Here is a 14,268-nt window from a genome sequence, read left to right as displayed (position 1 = left end):
AAAGTTGGTAGCAAAATGAGTTTTAAGTTGACCTGGGAGCAGAACTCTGGGGGTGCTATCAATGAGGCACGTGGGAGCAGTTTTCTTTTGGTTTCTTTTTGCAAATCCACTTGGATAAGCAATGGCAGTCTAGTGAATTGTTTGTAAGTCATAATCTGCCACCCATGTGGAGGCAGTGAAAGGAAAAGAACAATCAAATGATCCCACATCACGTACAATTCAAGAGTAGGACATGGCAGTCCGATGGATGAAGCCCCCACCTGTGCCAGGTGTGGGGAACGCCCAGCTCTCCATGTGTTGCTGAATTGCAACTCAGTCAATTGCGGCTTACAGAAGTTGTAGTTCAGCAACATCGGAGGGCCCAGAGGTTTCTGCACCTCTGACACCTGCTGTTTAAAAAAACTCCTGCCTTTGTGCCTTTGTGAAATGGTTGTCCTTTTTTCTTGTTATCCTTCAATCCAGGTCCATCGTTTTCTACGGAGCATCGTTTTCAACAACAGTGCTGGAGACCGTGTGCACTTCAGTGAAAATGCAGAATTAGTTGTAGGTTTTGATGTTACAAACTGGAAGATTTACCCCAATGGTTCAGTGATTAGAGCCAAAGTTGGAAAACTGAACCCTCAGGCTCCTTTCGGCAAAGAGTTAACCATTCATGATGATCAGATTGAGTGGCATAAAAGCTTTAATCAGGTGAGACATAGCTGTGTGAGAGACCAGATATTGCCATGAAAATCAGCCTTGGGTCCCAAAGGTTGTTGGACTACAACTCCCATCATCACCAGGCAGGTTAGCCAATAATCAAGGAGGATGGGAGGTGTAATAAAATGCACCAGGATCTGGGAGCTGAAGCCTGAAGGACAGGTATTGAGATCAGCTTCAAAAATTTCGAAAATTCCTTATTGTGTTCCAGATTTAATTTTGGTATAATCCCGCATAATCTTTTTTTTTTTTTTAATTGTTTGATTTCTGGTGTGGGGTATCCAGAGAGAATGTCCATTTGCTGGATATTTCCATATTCTGGGCATGATGCTAGTAATCCATTTTCCATATTCACTCATGGCCATGCTGAAGTCTATCTCCTTATTAATAAAGCCAATTAAACCAGGAGCTCAGAATCTTTTTCAGTCCTTTGCCCACATTCTCTTAGGGGAAACCATCCAGGGATCATATGCCAGTGGTGGGTGGGAAAGAGGGAAATGACTGTGCCCAAAGAGGGTGAAGCAGCAGGCATGACTCTGGCCTGTGTTGAATAGGCTGCATTCCAGCAATTCCAAACACAGAGGCTTCTGGATACATCCCAGTAGTTCTCTCTGTTCTCCACAGAGGCAAGCAAGATGGATGATCACTGTTCAGGACCACATTCTAGCCAAGCAGAAGAGCTCGAGGAGACGCAGAGCAGGGCTGGTGGGGGGAACATGGAAAGCATGACTTGGGATGAAACCTGAGGCATGAAGAGAAGCCCCCGCCCCCCATCCTGGCGTTTTCTCCCCAGGAATGATTATTACTATTTGTTACATTTCTATACTGCCCTTCATTGGTAATACCAAAGTAACAAACAAAAACAACACCCCCCTGGCCCAACCCAACCAAAGTGAGTAAGATACAGAGGAAGTACCACCTTAATCTGCCCATCTTTAATTCTCATTAGGTGTCAATAAAATAACTTTGCTAAGCTTTGGGCCTTATCAATTCAGTTGAATTTGTTCTGTTCAAACCCTCTCTGGACAGAAGCAACATGGTTCAATTGAGGAATATTTCCCTATTACCAAAAATATTTTTATTATTGTAAAAAACCCAAAAACCTACCCCTTTCCTCAGTTTCCCCTAGTCTAGATGCAAAACGTGGACTGACTGCTTTGGCAGGTAGGATTGCTCCTCTGCACCATCTCCATCAGATCAAGGGGCCTCTGGGTGCCAAAGCACCTGATGATGTGAGGGCCCATGACTTCCTGGTTGTCTCTCATGGTTCTGGGCTCACAGCTGCCAGGCTCCATGAGCATCTGCTATCTATAGGCCATTGGCTCCTTAACCGGCTATGAAGACAAGGGCAGGAATACTGGAGAATAATGTGATGGAGAGAGGGTGGCAGTCCTTCACATCTCACTCTGGGGTGGCATTTGTTCAGTGCACAGGTGGCAGCTGAGCTACGACATTGGAAAGAGGCAGAGAATATGATTCGCCTCCATAAACCTTTCTGCAATGCTTTATTCAGATGAGCCCAGGCTTCCTTCTGAAGCCAGCTAGGACTCCACATCCTTGGGACTCAGCATGCCACTACCTTTCATTCTTAGGGCAGGCCAGCCCTCTTCAGGCGTTCGCTCCTCACACAAGTGGAGTGATCTGACAGGGGGAGCTGTTGACTGTCGCCTCTCCATCAGGACCATCCCTGTCTCCCTCCGGGTGTTGAGCTCTGAATGCAGGGTCCTAAAACTGTTCTGAAAATGGATTATTGTAGGGGACACTCCCTGCTACAGATATCCAGCCCTCAACATGTGGAGGAAAGCTGGAACAACTGACTGCTCCATGCTCACTTTCCTCAGCACATAATCCTAATCATGCGACAGTCGAATGACAGATAATATGTTCTTGCTAATCTTCCTTTCTTCTTTTGGTGAAGATGCTGCCAGTTTCTGTGTGCAATGACAACTGCTATCCTGGCTACAGCAGGAAAAAGAAGGAGGGAGAGAAATTCTGCTGCTATGATTGTGTTCCATGTCCAGAAGGGACTATCTCTAACAAGAAGGGTAGGAGCAGTGCTTTTTTCTAGAAAAATAGGTGACAGTACTAAACATGAAGTTGTTGCAATATGTGCCACACTTTTTAACAATAGCCGAAAGAGACACTGCGTACCCTTCAGTACCCCCTGAAAAAAAAGTACTGGGTAGGAGGCAATATGTACAGAGAAATAATGATGTGTATTTAATATGACTTGTTTGCTATTTCCTCCTTTGAAAATAGTGTATTCCTTTAAATATATTTTGCAATACATATTTTAAAGAGCATCAAACAAGTAATATTCTTTTCTCCAATAGTTTCAAAAAGAGAGCACTGTGACCTTATGTCAGTTACGGCCTCTCCGTCTAAGCACCTTAAATGGGTTTTGAGGATCAATTGAGGGAAATAATATATTCAGAATAAAATGTAACACTATATATATTTTACTTAAAAAAAAACAAAACAAAGGTATCTTTAGAAGCACACACATCAGCAATGTCATTTGTCAAATGACTGAGCATTTCCAAAAGGCCAACAGACTTCCAAAGCCATTTCCTTCAGTCTCCCTGGTTGCTTTCAATTCCTAGTTTTGTCACAACATCTTCTCCTGGCTTTAACTGAAGTTTGAATACTAAGTACTTGAAAATGTTGAAAATGTTAACAGGCTGTATGCTAAAAGCAAGTTCTTCCTTTTACCTTAAGAAATGTATTTCAGCTCTGGTTTCTTTGGAAGTAAAAATATTTGAGTCAAAATGAACAGCTGTCAGGTGAATGATAGGGTATCTCAAATAAAGCTCAGCTGAGGGTATCATGGGTATTCAGGAAGCATGGGTGTGTGGGAAGGGTTGTAGAATAAAGGAAAGTACATCTAAAAACCCCAGCAACCAGAAAAAAAGTGCAACAAAAGCTCGGCACAACACCTACAGAAATTTCACCAAACTTTGCTTTCCCCTTTGGAATACAGTTTAATTTATGGATACTTTCAACAACAGGAACAGCCACTAAATAATAATAATAATAATAATAATAATAATAATAATAATAATAATAATAAAGTATTGGACTAGGACAACAGCCTAGTGTATTCATGGTTTTCAATTAGAGCAGAATTTACTATCTCACGGAAAAACAATCTAGTAGACCAGTTCAGCATCATCCAAACTTTCTCACTGAAATCATGAGTGTCCTATGTGGTTCAGCTAGTCAAAGAAGGCTGCTCCTCTTCCCAGAGGCAGGCCTTGTGTACTCCCCGTGAACAGCGGGGGGCATGGCAAAGCCGCCCGCATCACTGGGAGTCCCGGCTGCGTCACACACCCCGGCCGACCAATCCAGTCGACCGGGGAGCATGGCTTACGCTATTTGAACCGCCATGCAGCCGGGGGACTCCCTCTCCTTACCTCCTCTTTCGTCGGATCTCCCACCCTCCCGCCCTATTTTCATGCGTTCGCCATTTGGCCCTGCTATGGACCACGGTTGGTCGCCTGTTGAGGGAGCCAGGTAGGAATTTTTCCACTTGGTGAATTGGCATCTGCCAAGTGGTTTTTGCCTGCCTCGTAGCAATTGTCACAACTTTGTAAGGTTTGGCAGTTAGGCATTGGTAAAACCTGCCTCTCCCATTTAAGGGTATTCTGTTAAAGGGATCCGGGGGTGTGGATCTTATCCGAAGCCCAGGTAGATGCTAGGGCCTTGCCTCGACCCCAACGGGAACCCTGGGGGAGCTTGTAGCTGATGCACATCAACAGGGCTACTGGTGGTTGACCCTTACAAGACTTCCTGCATGGCGGGCAGGAGTCAGATATAGTCAGTTCCGTTCCAATGCCTGCCAATACTGCTCACATCTGTAACCAATAAAGTTGTGGCCTTAATTATCCCATCAACCCAAAATATTGGTGTCCGTGTGTTTTATTATACAAGAATTGGGGGAGGGCTTGGGGCTGTGACATGCAACTGCATGGACACAAAGAGCACTTTCATTTCTTTTTAAAATAAGACTTTATCAAAGCTTTTTCACAATACAATAATACAAAAGAAGCCACTCTACATAAAAACGGAGAGCTAGAGATAGAATGCCGAGTCCTCCCTCCAAAGCTGCTCTTGACTCTGGTCTCACTCAGGAAGTGGGGGCCCTTCTAGCTCTCACCTGGGAGCTTTCGTTTCCCCAGTCCCTCATCCTGGGAGGTTTTCCCTTCCCTGCCTCTCACTCAGGATTCTCCCACCATCCATCTGCCCCCCATGTATGCACAACCCCCCAACAACAGCCCAGAGCAAAGGAAACCGAAAGGAAAGGAAAGGAAAGGGGGAAAGGAGATGAAGGAGAGAATTTCACTGGCTGCCGTAACTGATTCTTTCAGGAGATGTACGTAGGTCATCATCTTGACATTTTTAATTGTTCCTCCACCCTCCAGATATGGATGCCTGTGTCAAGTGTGCAGAAGAAAACTACCCAAACCAGGACCAAACAGGGTGTGTTCCGAGGGGGCTGAGCTACCTCTCCTACCAAGAAAAGTTAGGGCTCAGCTTAGCTGTCTCCGCTCTGGCTTTCTCCCTGATCACCACCTTCGTGCTGGCGACTTTTGTGAAGCACAAGGACACTCCCATCGTCAAAGCCAACAACCGCAGCCTCACCTACCTCCTCCTCCTCTCCCTCCTTCTCTGCTTCCTCTGCTCCTTGCTCTTCATTGGTCAGCCTGGAAAAGGGACCTGCCTCTTCCGACAAATGACTTTCAGCATCGTCTTCTCGGTGGCCCTTTCCAGTATTCTGGCCAAAACCATCACCGTGGTTCTAGCATTCATGGCAACCAAGCCAGGCTCCAGAATGAGGAGATGGGTGGGGAAGGGGCTGGCCAATTGCGTGGTCTTTTCCTGCTCTTTCCTTCAAGCTGGCATTTGCACCCTTTGGCTAAGTGCTTCCCCTCCATTCCCAGATACAGACGTGCAGTCACTGAAGAGTGAGATCATCCTTGAGTGCAATGAGGGTTCAGCTGCCATGTTCTATTGTGCTTTGGGTTATATGGGTTTTCTGGCCGTTGTGAGTTTCCTTGTCGCTTTCCTGGCCAGAAAGTTACCTGACAGTTTTAACGAGGCCAAATTCATCACGTTTAGCATGTTGGTTTTCTGCAGTGTTTGGCTGACCTTTGTTCCAACCTACCTGAGCACCAAAGGGAAATACATGGTAGCCGTGGAGGTCTTCTCCATCTTGTCCTCCAGTGCTGGCTTACTGGGTTGCATCTTTTTCCCTAAATGCTACATCATTGTGCTGAGGTCTGACCTGAACAACAAGGAAAGCCTAATAAGGGGAAGAAAATAGTGTGTGTATGTCCATATCTTAGCGCTTGAGTAGTCCTGGGACATCATTCACTCTGACCTCTGATCTTGATCTTTGAATAAATTTGTGTCTCACCAGTTTCCTCTGTGTTGGTTTCTTATTCTTGACCACCTCCAGACTGGGGAACTCTATTTTCTGGATCATGATCATGATCTGGATGTGGATGCAGGGCAGGGCAAATCAGGTTTGGGTCAGTTTGGACCCTATAGAGTCTGATCCAGATTTATAAATCAGGGCCAGAAACTGTACATAACTGCCAAAAACATAGATTGATCAAAAAATATTTGAGGGGTCCAGGCCCTCTCAGGACGATGGGTATTGCCATTCAAATGGTGTTAGTGCACCACATCTTGTGATCAATTATGTGGGGTGGGGCTTACATGCCCCCCCTATTTTATTCAAGTTGGCACCCCTGGAATTTTGACTGTGATGGAGGCAACAACATGAGAGGTGCCAGAACTGAGTTGCATTGAGTTCTGGCTGATAAAAGCCCTGCCTGCATAAAAACAATGATGAAAACATTGTTTAAATAAAGAATAAAAACGCTTTCTTGTGCAAAAACAGCAAGTAACACTTTTGTATGTAAAAACAATGTCAAATTCAATACACAGAGAACTGCAGCCTGGGATGAATTGCCATGAATTCTACTCATATCGATCCAGAGCAGATTCCAACATATAGTTAGCTGAATAAAACTTAAAACGTGTTGCAGGATTCCCAAAAAATAGACCAGAGGCAATTAATAGCAGTTTGCAACTGCTACTGAAGGCAAATGAGCATAATGGTCACAAATCCAATACATTCAGGATTGGGCCTGTTTACTTAATGTAAACTTGCAATAACTTATAATAAGACTAAAACCTTAACACTAAGCATACTGTGTACAGAACACCAGAAGGAAAGAGAGATGAAAAAGTGAAACCGAGGCTCCTTCTGGCCTTATTATTATAGTCAGCATGACCGTGACAGAAAGAGATAACAGAACCACTTTAAGGCAGCTGTATTCAGCTTCTCTGAAGGAATAACCCAAACATCAGGAACCTTCTGCTTGTTTCTAGGCAGAATAGAAACTTACGTGTCAGCTAGAAACTTCCAGTTTGCGCCAGTTTCTTTCACACAGAGAAGCTTCCAGAACCCTCTTGAATTAATTAGAATAGGAAATGTCTCTACACATCAGATCAGTACTTTCTGTACCAAGAAATGCAAACTGACATGAATATCCCCAGTGAAAAGGTCTGTTGAAAAAGGAAGGTCTTCAATAGAGAAGAGAGATGCCAAAGGGTGGGTGCCAACAGAAATGGACCTGTCGAGAAATGGGATCTGCAGGAGACCCTCTCCTCCCGAGTGCAGCGATCAGCTGGGTATTTCAGGGATGAGACCATCTTTGAGATCTCCTGGTTCCAAAGCATTTGGGCTCTGTGCCCCCCACCAAACACCTTGAATTGTACAGCATCTAATGTGGAGAGGTTTTATTTTGTCCCATGGCAGCAATCCTATGGGGGTTCCCTGAGCTTGGCTTGGTCCTCTGTGCTATTCATGGAAGACCAAATGAATGAACTTTAAGAAGGGAAGATGGAGTACTGTTTAGGCAGGATTCCCATTCCCTTGGACAGGGTTTCACTACTCTGAGACTGAGCTTAGGACTCAGCCTAAGTCCAGCCTGCCTGGTCCTACCCCCCCCCCATTGCCCCCAGAATCCCCTTTTAGGGGACAACACTTCCTTGGACTCAGTCAGCTTCAGTTCTGAGGCCAAGACCTGCTTCATCCTACGGTGCTCTTGCTGGAAGATCTTGCCTTAGTGGGGGAGAAATTTCCTGGCATCGCTATTCTCAACATCCTCTCTTAGGACTCAGTTGCACTGGCAAAGAAAAAGCACTTTATATGTTTTTTTAATGCATTCTAAAACTGTGGCACCAGATGGCGCTGTGGAGTTCCGTTTTTGCCAACCCAGATTTCTCATACAAAGTTTGCAACATGTTTAACTGAAATGCTTCTTGGATGTGTCAAGATTCAGCCTTACTCTCTTATTGCTAATCTCTCTTTTATTATTTCATGGAGGTGCTGCCTCTTTCGGTGTGCAATGACATCTGCGATCCAGGTTACAGCAGGAAAAAGAAGGCGGGAGAGAAGTTCTGCTGCTATGATTGTGCTCCATGTCCAGAAGGGATGATTTCTGACAAAAAGGGCAGGGAGCATGATGTTAAAGATATAAGCTTAATATGCACAGGATGCAATGCTTGTATGCATTGAAGTTTAAAACGTATGTAAAGGTTTGCAAGTGAATGGGGCAATAAGAGGCTGTTTGAGTGTTTAAGGCTAATGGGACTTTCAAATGGTCAGGTTCCTAGAACCTGTAGCTTCAGCAAGATGACAGTTCTTTTTATTTATTTTATTTAACCAAAAAATAAAATAAGCCACCTTATGTGCATTCAGATCAAGGTTCTTCAAAACAAATCAAATGGAAACAGTCTGAATTATAATAATATTCATCGCATTGCATTTAAGGAAACTACTTTTTAAACAGAAAGCATAAACCATGATTTAATCAGGAATTTCCTGGTGTACAGAGAATCAATCAGTCAGTCCAGTCCACCAGCTCAAGATAAAAACATCAAGAAGTTTTTAAACAGTATTTTTTAAGACACTCTTTCATTGGCTGCTACAACAGATTCCATTTGATGGATGTTTGTCAGTATCTTGAAGTATTAAAATTGTTTTTTCTCTTTTTCAGATGTGGATGTTTGTGCCAATTGTCCTGATGCCAAGTATGCAAACAAGGGGCCAAACTCAGTGCATTCCCAGGGTTCCAAGTTTCCTCTCTTACAAAGAAACTTTAGGATTCGTTTTAGCTATCTTTGCCATTTCTTTCTCTTTAATCACTCTTTTAGTACTGGGAACTTTTGTGAAGCACAAGGACACTCCCATAGTCAAAGCCAACAACCGGAGCCTCACCTACCTCCTCCTCATCTCCCTCCTTCTCTGCTTCCTCTGCTCCTTGCTCTTCATTGGCCAGCCCAGAAAGGTGGTCTGCCTTCTCCGACAAGCAGCCTTTGGCATCATTTTCTCGGTGGCCCTTTCCAGCATTTTGGCCAAAACCATCACTGTGGTTCTAGCATTCATGGCAACGGAACCAGGATCCAGGGTGAGAAGATGGGTGGGGAAAGGGCCGGCCAATGCTCTTGTCCTTTCCTGCACCTCCATTCAAACCAGAATTTGTGCTCTGTGGTTAAGCACTTCCCCTCCATTCCCAGATAGGGACACACATTCATTGAAAGGGAAAATCATCCTGCAATGCAATGAGGGTTCAGTTACCATGTTTTACTGTGTCTTGGGCTCTATGAGCTGGCTAGCCTTTGTCAGCTTCTTTGTGGCTTTCCTAGCCAGGAGGTTGTCAGACAGTTTCAATGAAGCCAAGTTCATCACCTTCAGCATGTTGGCATTTTGCAGTATTTGGTTATCATTTCTCCCAACTTACCTAAGCACCAAAGGGAAATACACGGTGGCTGTGGAGATCTTCTCCAGCTTATCATCTGGTGCTGGATTACTGGGTTGCATCTTTTCTCCGAAATGCTACATCATTCTGCTGAGGCCTGAGCTGAACAACAGGGAGAAGCTCATAAGAAAAGCAAAATGAAAGAGTATGACAATCTCTTCATTGTGCATCTAGACAAATGCTGATGGTGGAGATCTCGAGAGGATTTGGCTATGTGTATTTGCTTAGGGAAACTCCTTTCAGCGTGGTTCTTGACTCAGTCAATGTGCCACAAATACCCCCATTCCTACTCCTGTGTTGGTGGTTTCCAGAGAGATTGGAATAGGACCCAAAGCTGATTTTTTTATTCAGGGTTTTCCTCATCCTCATAATGCTCAAAATAAAAAAAATTCCTTCCAGTAGCACCTTAAAGATCAACTAAGTTAGTTCTTGGTATGAGCTTTCGTGTGCATGCACACTTCTTCAGATACACACGAAAGCTCATACCAAGAACTAACTTAGTTGGTCTTTAAGGTGCTACTGGAAGGATTTTTTTTATTTTGACTATGGCAGACCAACACGGCTACCTATCTGTAACTGGAATCATAATGCTCAATTCATGTTGGGAACAAATTAGGAGTGAAAGGCATCTCAAATCCTGATGGCAGCGCCAGAGGCCAGGCCTGCATTCTGTTACTCTGGCTTTCTCATCTCAAACCAACCATGCATCCTGCCATAAAACTATAAAATCTTAAGACATAAAGACATAAAATCTCGGTTTCATGAACATCAATTACATGCAATAAAACCACAGTCACAGTGAAGTCATTAACTACACATATTTTGAATTGCCAGTTGAAGTCAATTAGGTATTTTTGCCAATTCAGCGGAAATCAGCCCGGATGCCATTTCGTTCCCCAATTCCCGGATGAGTTTGGGAAAACCCAGATATATGGCAACCCTGAGTAGTGGCCATTGCTTCAGTTCACAGTGCAGGGTTCTAAATAAGTCAAATTGAGGTTGTAGCTGTGGTTGGCTAAATTGGGCAGTGGATCATGAGGTCAGAGAGACATTTCCAGGATCTGGAGTTCTTACAATTTTTATATACGGAGCAAGAGTCCCTTTGATTGATCAATGTAAAATGAAGTCAGCTGGTATAGAATACAACTTCCCTGGTCTCCAGATTTATCACTTCCCATGCTTTCCTGGACAAAATGGAGATTCAGAATCAAGGTATTTGGGCACCCTCAAAAGAAAAACACACACCCAAAAATAAATGTTAGAAAGGGACAAGATTAGATGCGGATGAATAAAGCATTTTCGATATTTAAAAAAATCAAGATTCCTTGTGCTCCCCTCTGCTCCCCTTCCCCTTTCTCCCCACCCAGGGGAGCCCTGCCCTCCGCCTGCCCCTCAAAGTCAGCGTGCCTTGCAGGGTTGGCCTGGGCAGAGACAGCCTCTCCTCCCCACCTGCTCCCTGGCAGCTGCTATGAGCTGCCCAAGGGAGGAGGCCAGCAGTGGCAGCCATGGAGAGGCAAGAGGAGGTTTCCTGGCCACCTCCACTGTTGCCACCACTCAGGACACGCCCTGGCTCATCCTCCTTCCGAGTTGGTGCTGGCAGAACTGGCTTGGGAAATAGGGACAATCCAGGATCAAATCAGAAGCCAGGATGGCTCTTTTGGAATTAGGGAACTGTCCCTGGAAAATCAGGAGACTTGGAGGGTATACTATTCCTCTTTTAACCTTCTTGCCAGATACTGCCCTTTCTTTGCTTTCAAGGGTGATGGGAACTGATGCGCTAATGGAGCTTGGATTCACGTCATGTGAACCCCAGAAACAATTCCAGTGCTTAGGTGAAATGAGACTGTTTGAAGATATAACAAAAATCCAAGAAGCAGGAAATAGGTGGGGGGAAAGTTTGGGTGTGCAGTCACTAAATGGGAAAATTATTATGAAGTATACTGCAGGTTCAACTGCTTAATTTAGTTCATACTCGGCAACGAGGCCTTTCTCTTCATCAACATCTTCATCACCATCTTTCCTAGCCAGGAAGTTATCCTGCCGTTTCAATGAAGTCAAATTTATTACAATAGCAGCACAGGGTTTTGCTTTTGTTTCATTTTTGGAAACAGTTATTCTTTGCTCCAACCTACTTGAGCACCACTGGATAAAGTTGCTCATTATAAAATGTGTAGGATAAATCTAGTACTGTTAACTGGCCCTGCATTTGAAGCATACAATCCCCAGAGTTACCCATAAAGAGAGTTTGATTGCTAAACCATCCTGGGAACTGAAGCTCTGGCAGAGGAATAGGGATCTCCTAACAAGTCTGTTATGATTTGTGGGTGAACATAATTTCACTTCTGGGCAGAGCTAACCTGGACTTACTGGGATATATCCTCTAGCTATTTTATTATCCCTCAGAATTGTAGGAATTACATGTGTGTGTTGACTCTTAACAGTTTTTTTCATCTGTGAGGCAAATTCAGAAGTCAAAAACATACTAGGAAAATTACAACCCCTATCATTATGAAAATTACTGGTTTTCATTCTCTTATACAGTGTACACCTAGAGCCTGTTAGTGCCATGAATTATCAGCATATGATTTAAAATATATAAAATCTTCATGATGTTGAGAATCCTATTTAGACATATACACTGCAGGCATTCTTTTGTGTGAATTTTTCTTTATAGAGTTAATTTTGCCACAATCTTTATCTGACATAAATAATCACTATCTCTCATTCTCAGTCTTTCTACTCGTGCAGTTAATCTTCTCCACCAAAGATTCTTAATGTGAAGACTTAGAGCTTGCTGACTAGTGATTATTAACACACACATGGACCAAGCCATGCCCTTGAAGCCTTATTGGAGTTCACCGATTGGGTCTGTGTTGCTCCGGGACAGGAGGAAGGAAGTCAAAATGACACCGAGTTGGTTCAAAGAAAGAGTTTATTCTGCTCTCCGGATAGCAGAAGGCACTTGCGTGGTGAGTCCACAGCAAGTCCAAAGAAATGACAGGTTTCATGCAGTTTATATATCCTCCAGGCACCCTCTCACTCCTCCCCTAGGAGCCCAACCACGTTGGCGTACGTACACAGGTTGACATCACATATGTTCCTGCTCTGGTACTCTCAACCATAAAAGGATCTTCCTTCCTGTACTTCTGACCATAAAAGGATATTCCTGTTCCTACTCCTATCTTGGAGCAAGAGGTCACTACTTCCGAGAACATGCTCTGGCGTTAGTCCCAGACTTGGGTCTCTGCGTCATTTGTGGTCAGGACATAAGATATGTCTGTGTCTGTTCTACTGGTAAAGTCAAGGCCAGTCTTGCCGTCAAACTGATAAGGGAGAGAGCTGTGTTCTTGTTTTGCATTTGCTCAACGGCTAAAGTTTATGCATTTTAGCTAAGGAGAAATGGGGATTTTGGTGCAGTTTAAAAACTGCCTGCACAGTCAGTTTTGGGGTTTGGGAAACCCATTCCTTCACCCTTTGGTGCCTGATGTGCTTTTGGATAGGTGCTAGAGATCTCACAAGGTTGTGTTTTCCCCCCTTTTCAGACAGAGAAAAAGTTAATACCTGTAGCTGAACAGCTTTGTGTGAAGATGTTAAGAATAAAATATATAAAATTCTCCCTCACCCTTTGAGATAAATCAAGAACAAGGAAATGGGCTGGTCAGAGCCACTTAGCAACTCCGTTAAAACAGACCAGACAAGAAAGGAGGAGGAGTGGCGTTATATGTCAGGGATGTGTATACCTGTGAAGAGATCCAAGATTTAGAACCTCAAAGCCAAAGTGAGAGCATTTGGGTCAAAATTAAGGGAGAGAAGAATAACAGAGACCTCATTGTGGGAGTTTACTATAGATCCCCAAGCCAAATGGAGGACATAGATGATGCCTTCCTGGAACAGATGGCCAAGCATGCAAAAGGAAGGGAGATAGTAGTAATGGGGGACTTCAGTTACCCGGATATTTGTTGGATGTCAAACTCAGCCAAGAGCGTAAGGTCAAACAGATTCCTCACTGGCCTTGCAGACAACTTCATTGTCCAGAAAGTGGGAGAAGCAACAAGAGGAACAGCCATTTTAGATCTGGTCCTAACCAATGTTGATGACCTGGTTAGTGGGGTAGAAGTGGAAGGATCATTAGGCGTGAGTGATCATGCACTTCTGAAGTTTACTATACAACGGAAAGGAGCAGCCAAGCATACTAGGACTCAATTTCTGGACTTTAAGAAAGCCGACTTCATAAAACTTAGGGAAGTGCTGGGTGAGATCCCATGGACAGTAATACTAAAAGGAAAGGGAGTTCATGATGGCTGGGAGTTTGTTAAGAGGGAGATAGTAAAAGCACAACTTCAGGCAATACCAATGAGACGGAAACATGGAAGGTGCCTAAAGAAGCCAGGGTGGCTATCTAAAGAACTTTTAACTGAGTTAAGATTAAAAAAGGATGTGTACAAAAAATGGAAAAGGGGGGAACCACCAAAGAGGAATTCAAACAAATAGCCAGCACGTGTAGACACAAAGTCAGAAAAGCTAAAGCACAGAATGAACTCAGGCTTGCTAGAGAGGTTGAAAGCAACAAAAAAGGCTTTTATGGGTATGTTCGTAGCAAAAGGAAGAACAAAGAAACAGTGGGGTCACTCAGAGGAGAAGATGGTGAAATGCAAACAGGGGACACAAAAAGGGCTGAACTCCTCAATGCCTTCTTTGCCTCAGTCTTCTCCGATAAAGAAAACAATGCCCGACC

The 14,268-nt window shown here is 43.9% G+C and overlaps 1 protein-coding gene across 4 annotated transcripts in view; it reads left to right on the top strand.

The window, feature by feature from the left end:
* The window catches only part of LOC308459783 (vomeronasal type-2 receptor 26-like), a 65,624-nt gene extending 59,502 nt beyond the window's left edge, over nucleotides 1-6,122 (top strand). For all 4 annotated transcript variants that reach the window (XM_080975468.1, XM_080975469.1, XM_080975467.1 and 1 more), the window contains 3 exons: nucleotides 463-690; nucleotides 2,618-2,744; nucleotides 5,121-6,122. In XM_080975468.1, coding sequence (XP_080831594.1) covers nucleotides 463-690; nucleotides 2,618-2,744; nucleotides 5,121-6,022 — 1,257 coding nt within the window. In that variant the 3' untranslated portion in view covers nucleotides 6,023-6,122. The remainder of the gene's footprint in view (nucleotides 1-462; nucleotides 691-2,617; nucleotides 2,745-5,120) is intronic.
* Nucleotides 6,123-14,268: the final 8,146 nt, after the last annotated feature.

The sequence above is a fragment of the Podarcis pityusensis genome (assembly GCF_964106645.2).
Source record: "Podarcis pityusensis genome assembly, chromosome: 12".
NCBI classification, from domain to species: Eukaryota; Metazoa; Chordata; class Lepidosauria; order Squamata; family Lacertidae; genus Podarcis; species Podarcis pityusensis.
This window is presented reverse-complemented; position numbering and strand designations above follow the sequence as displayed.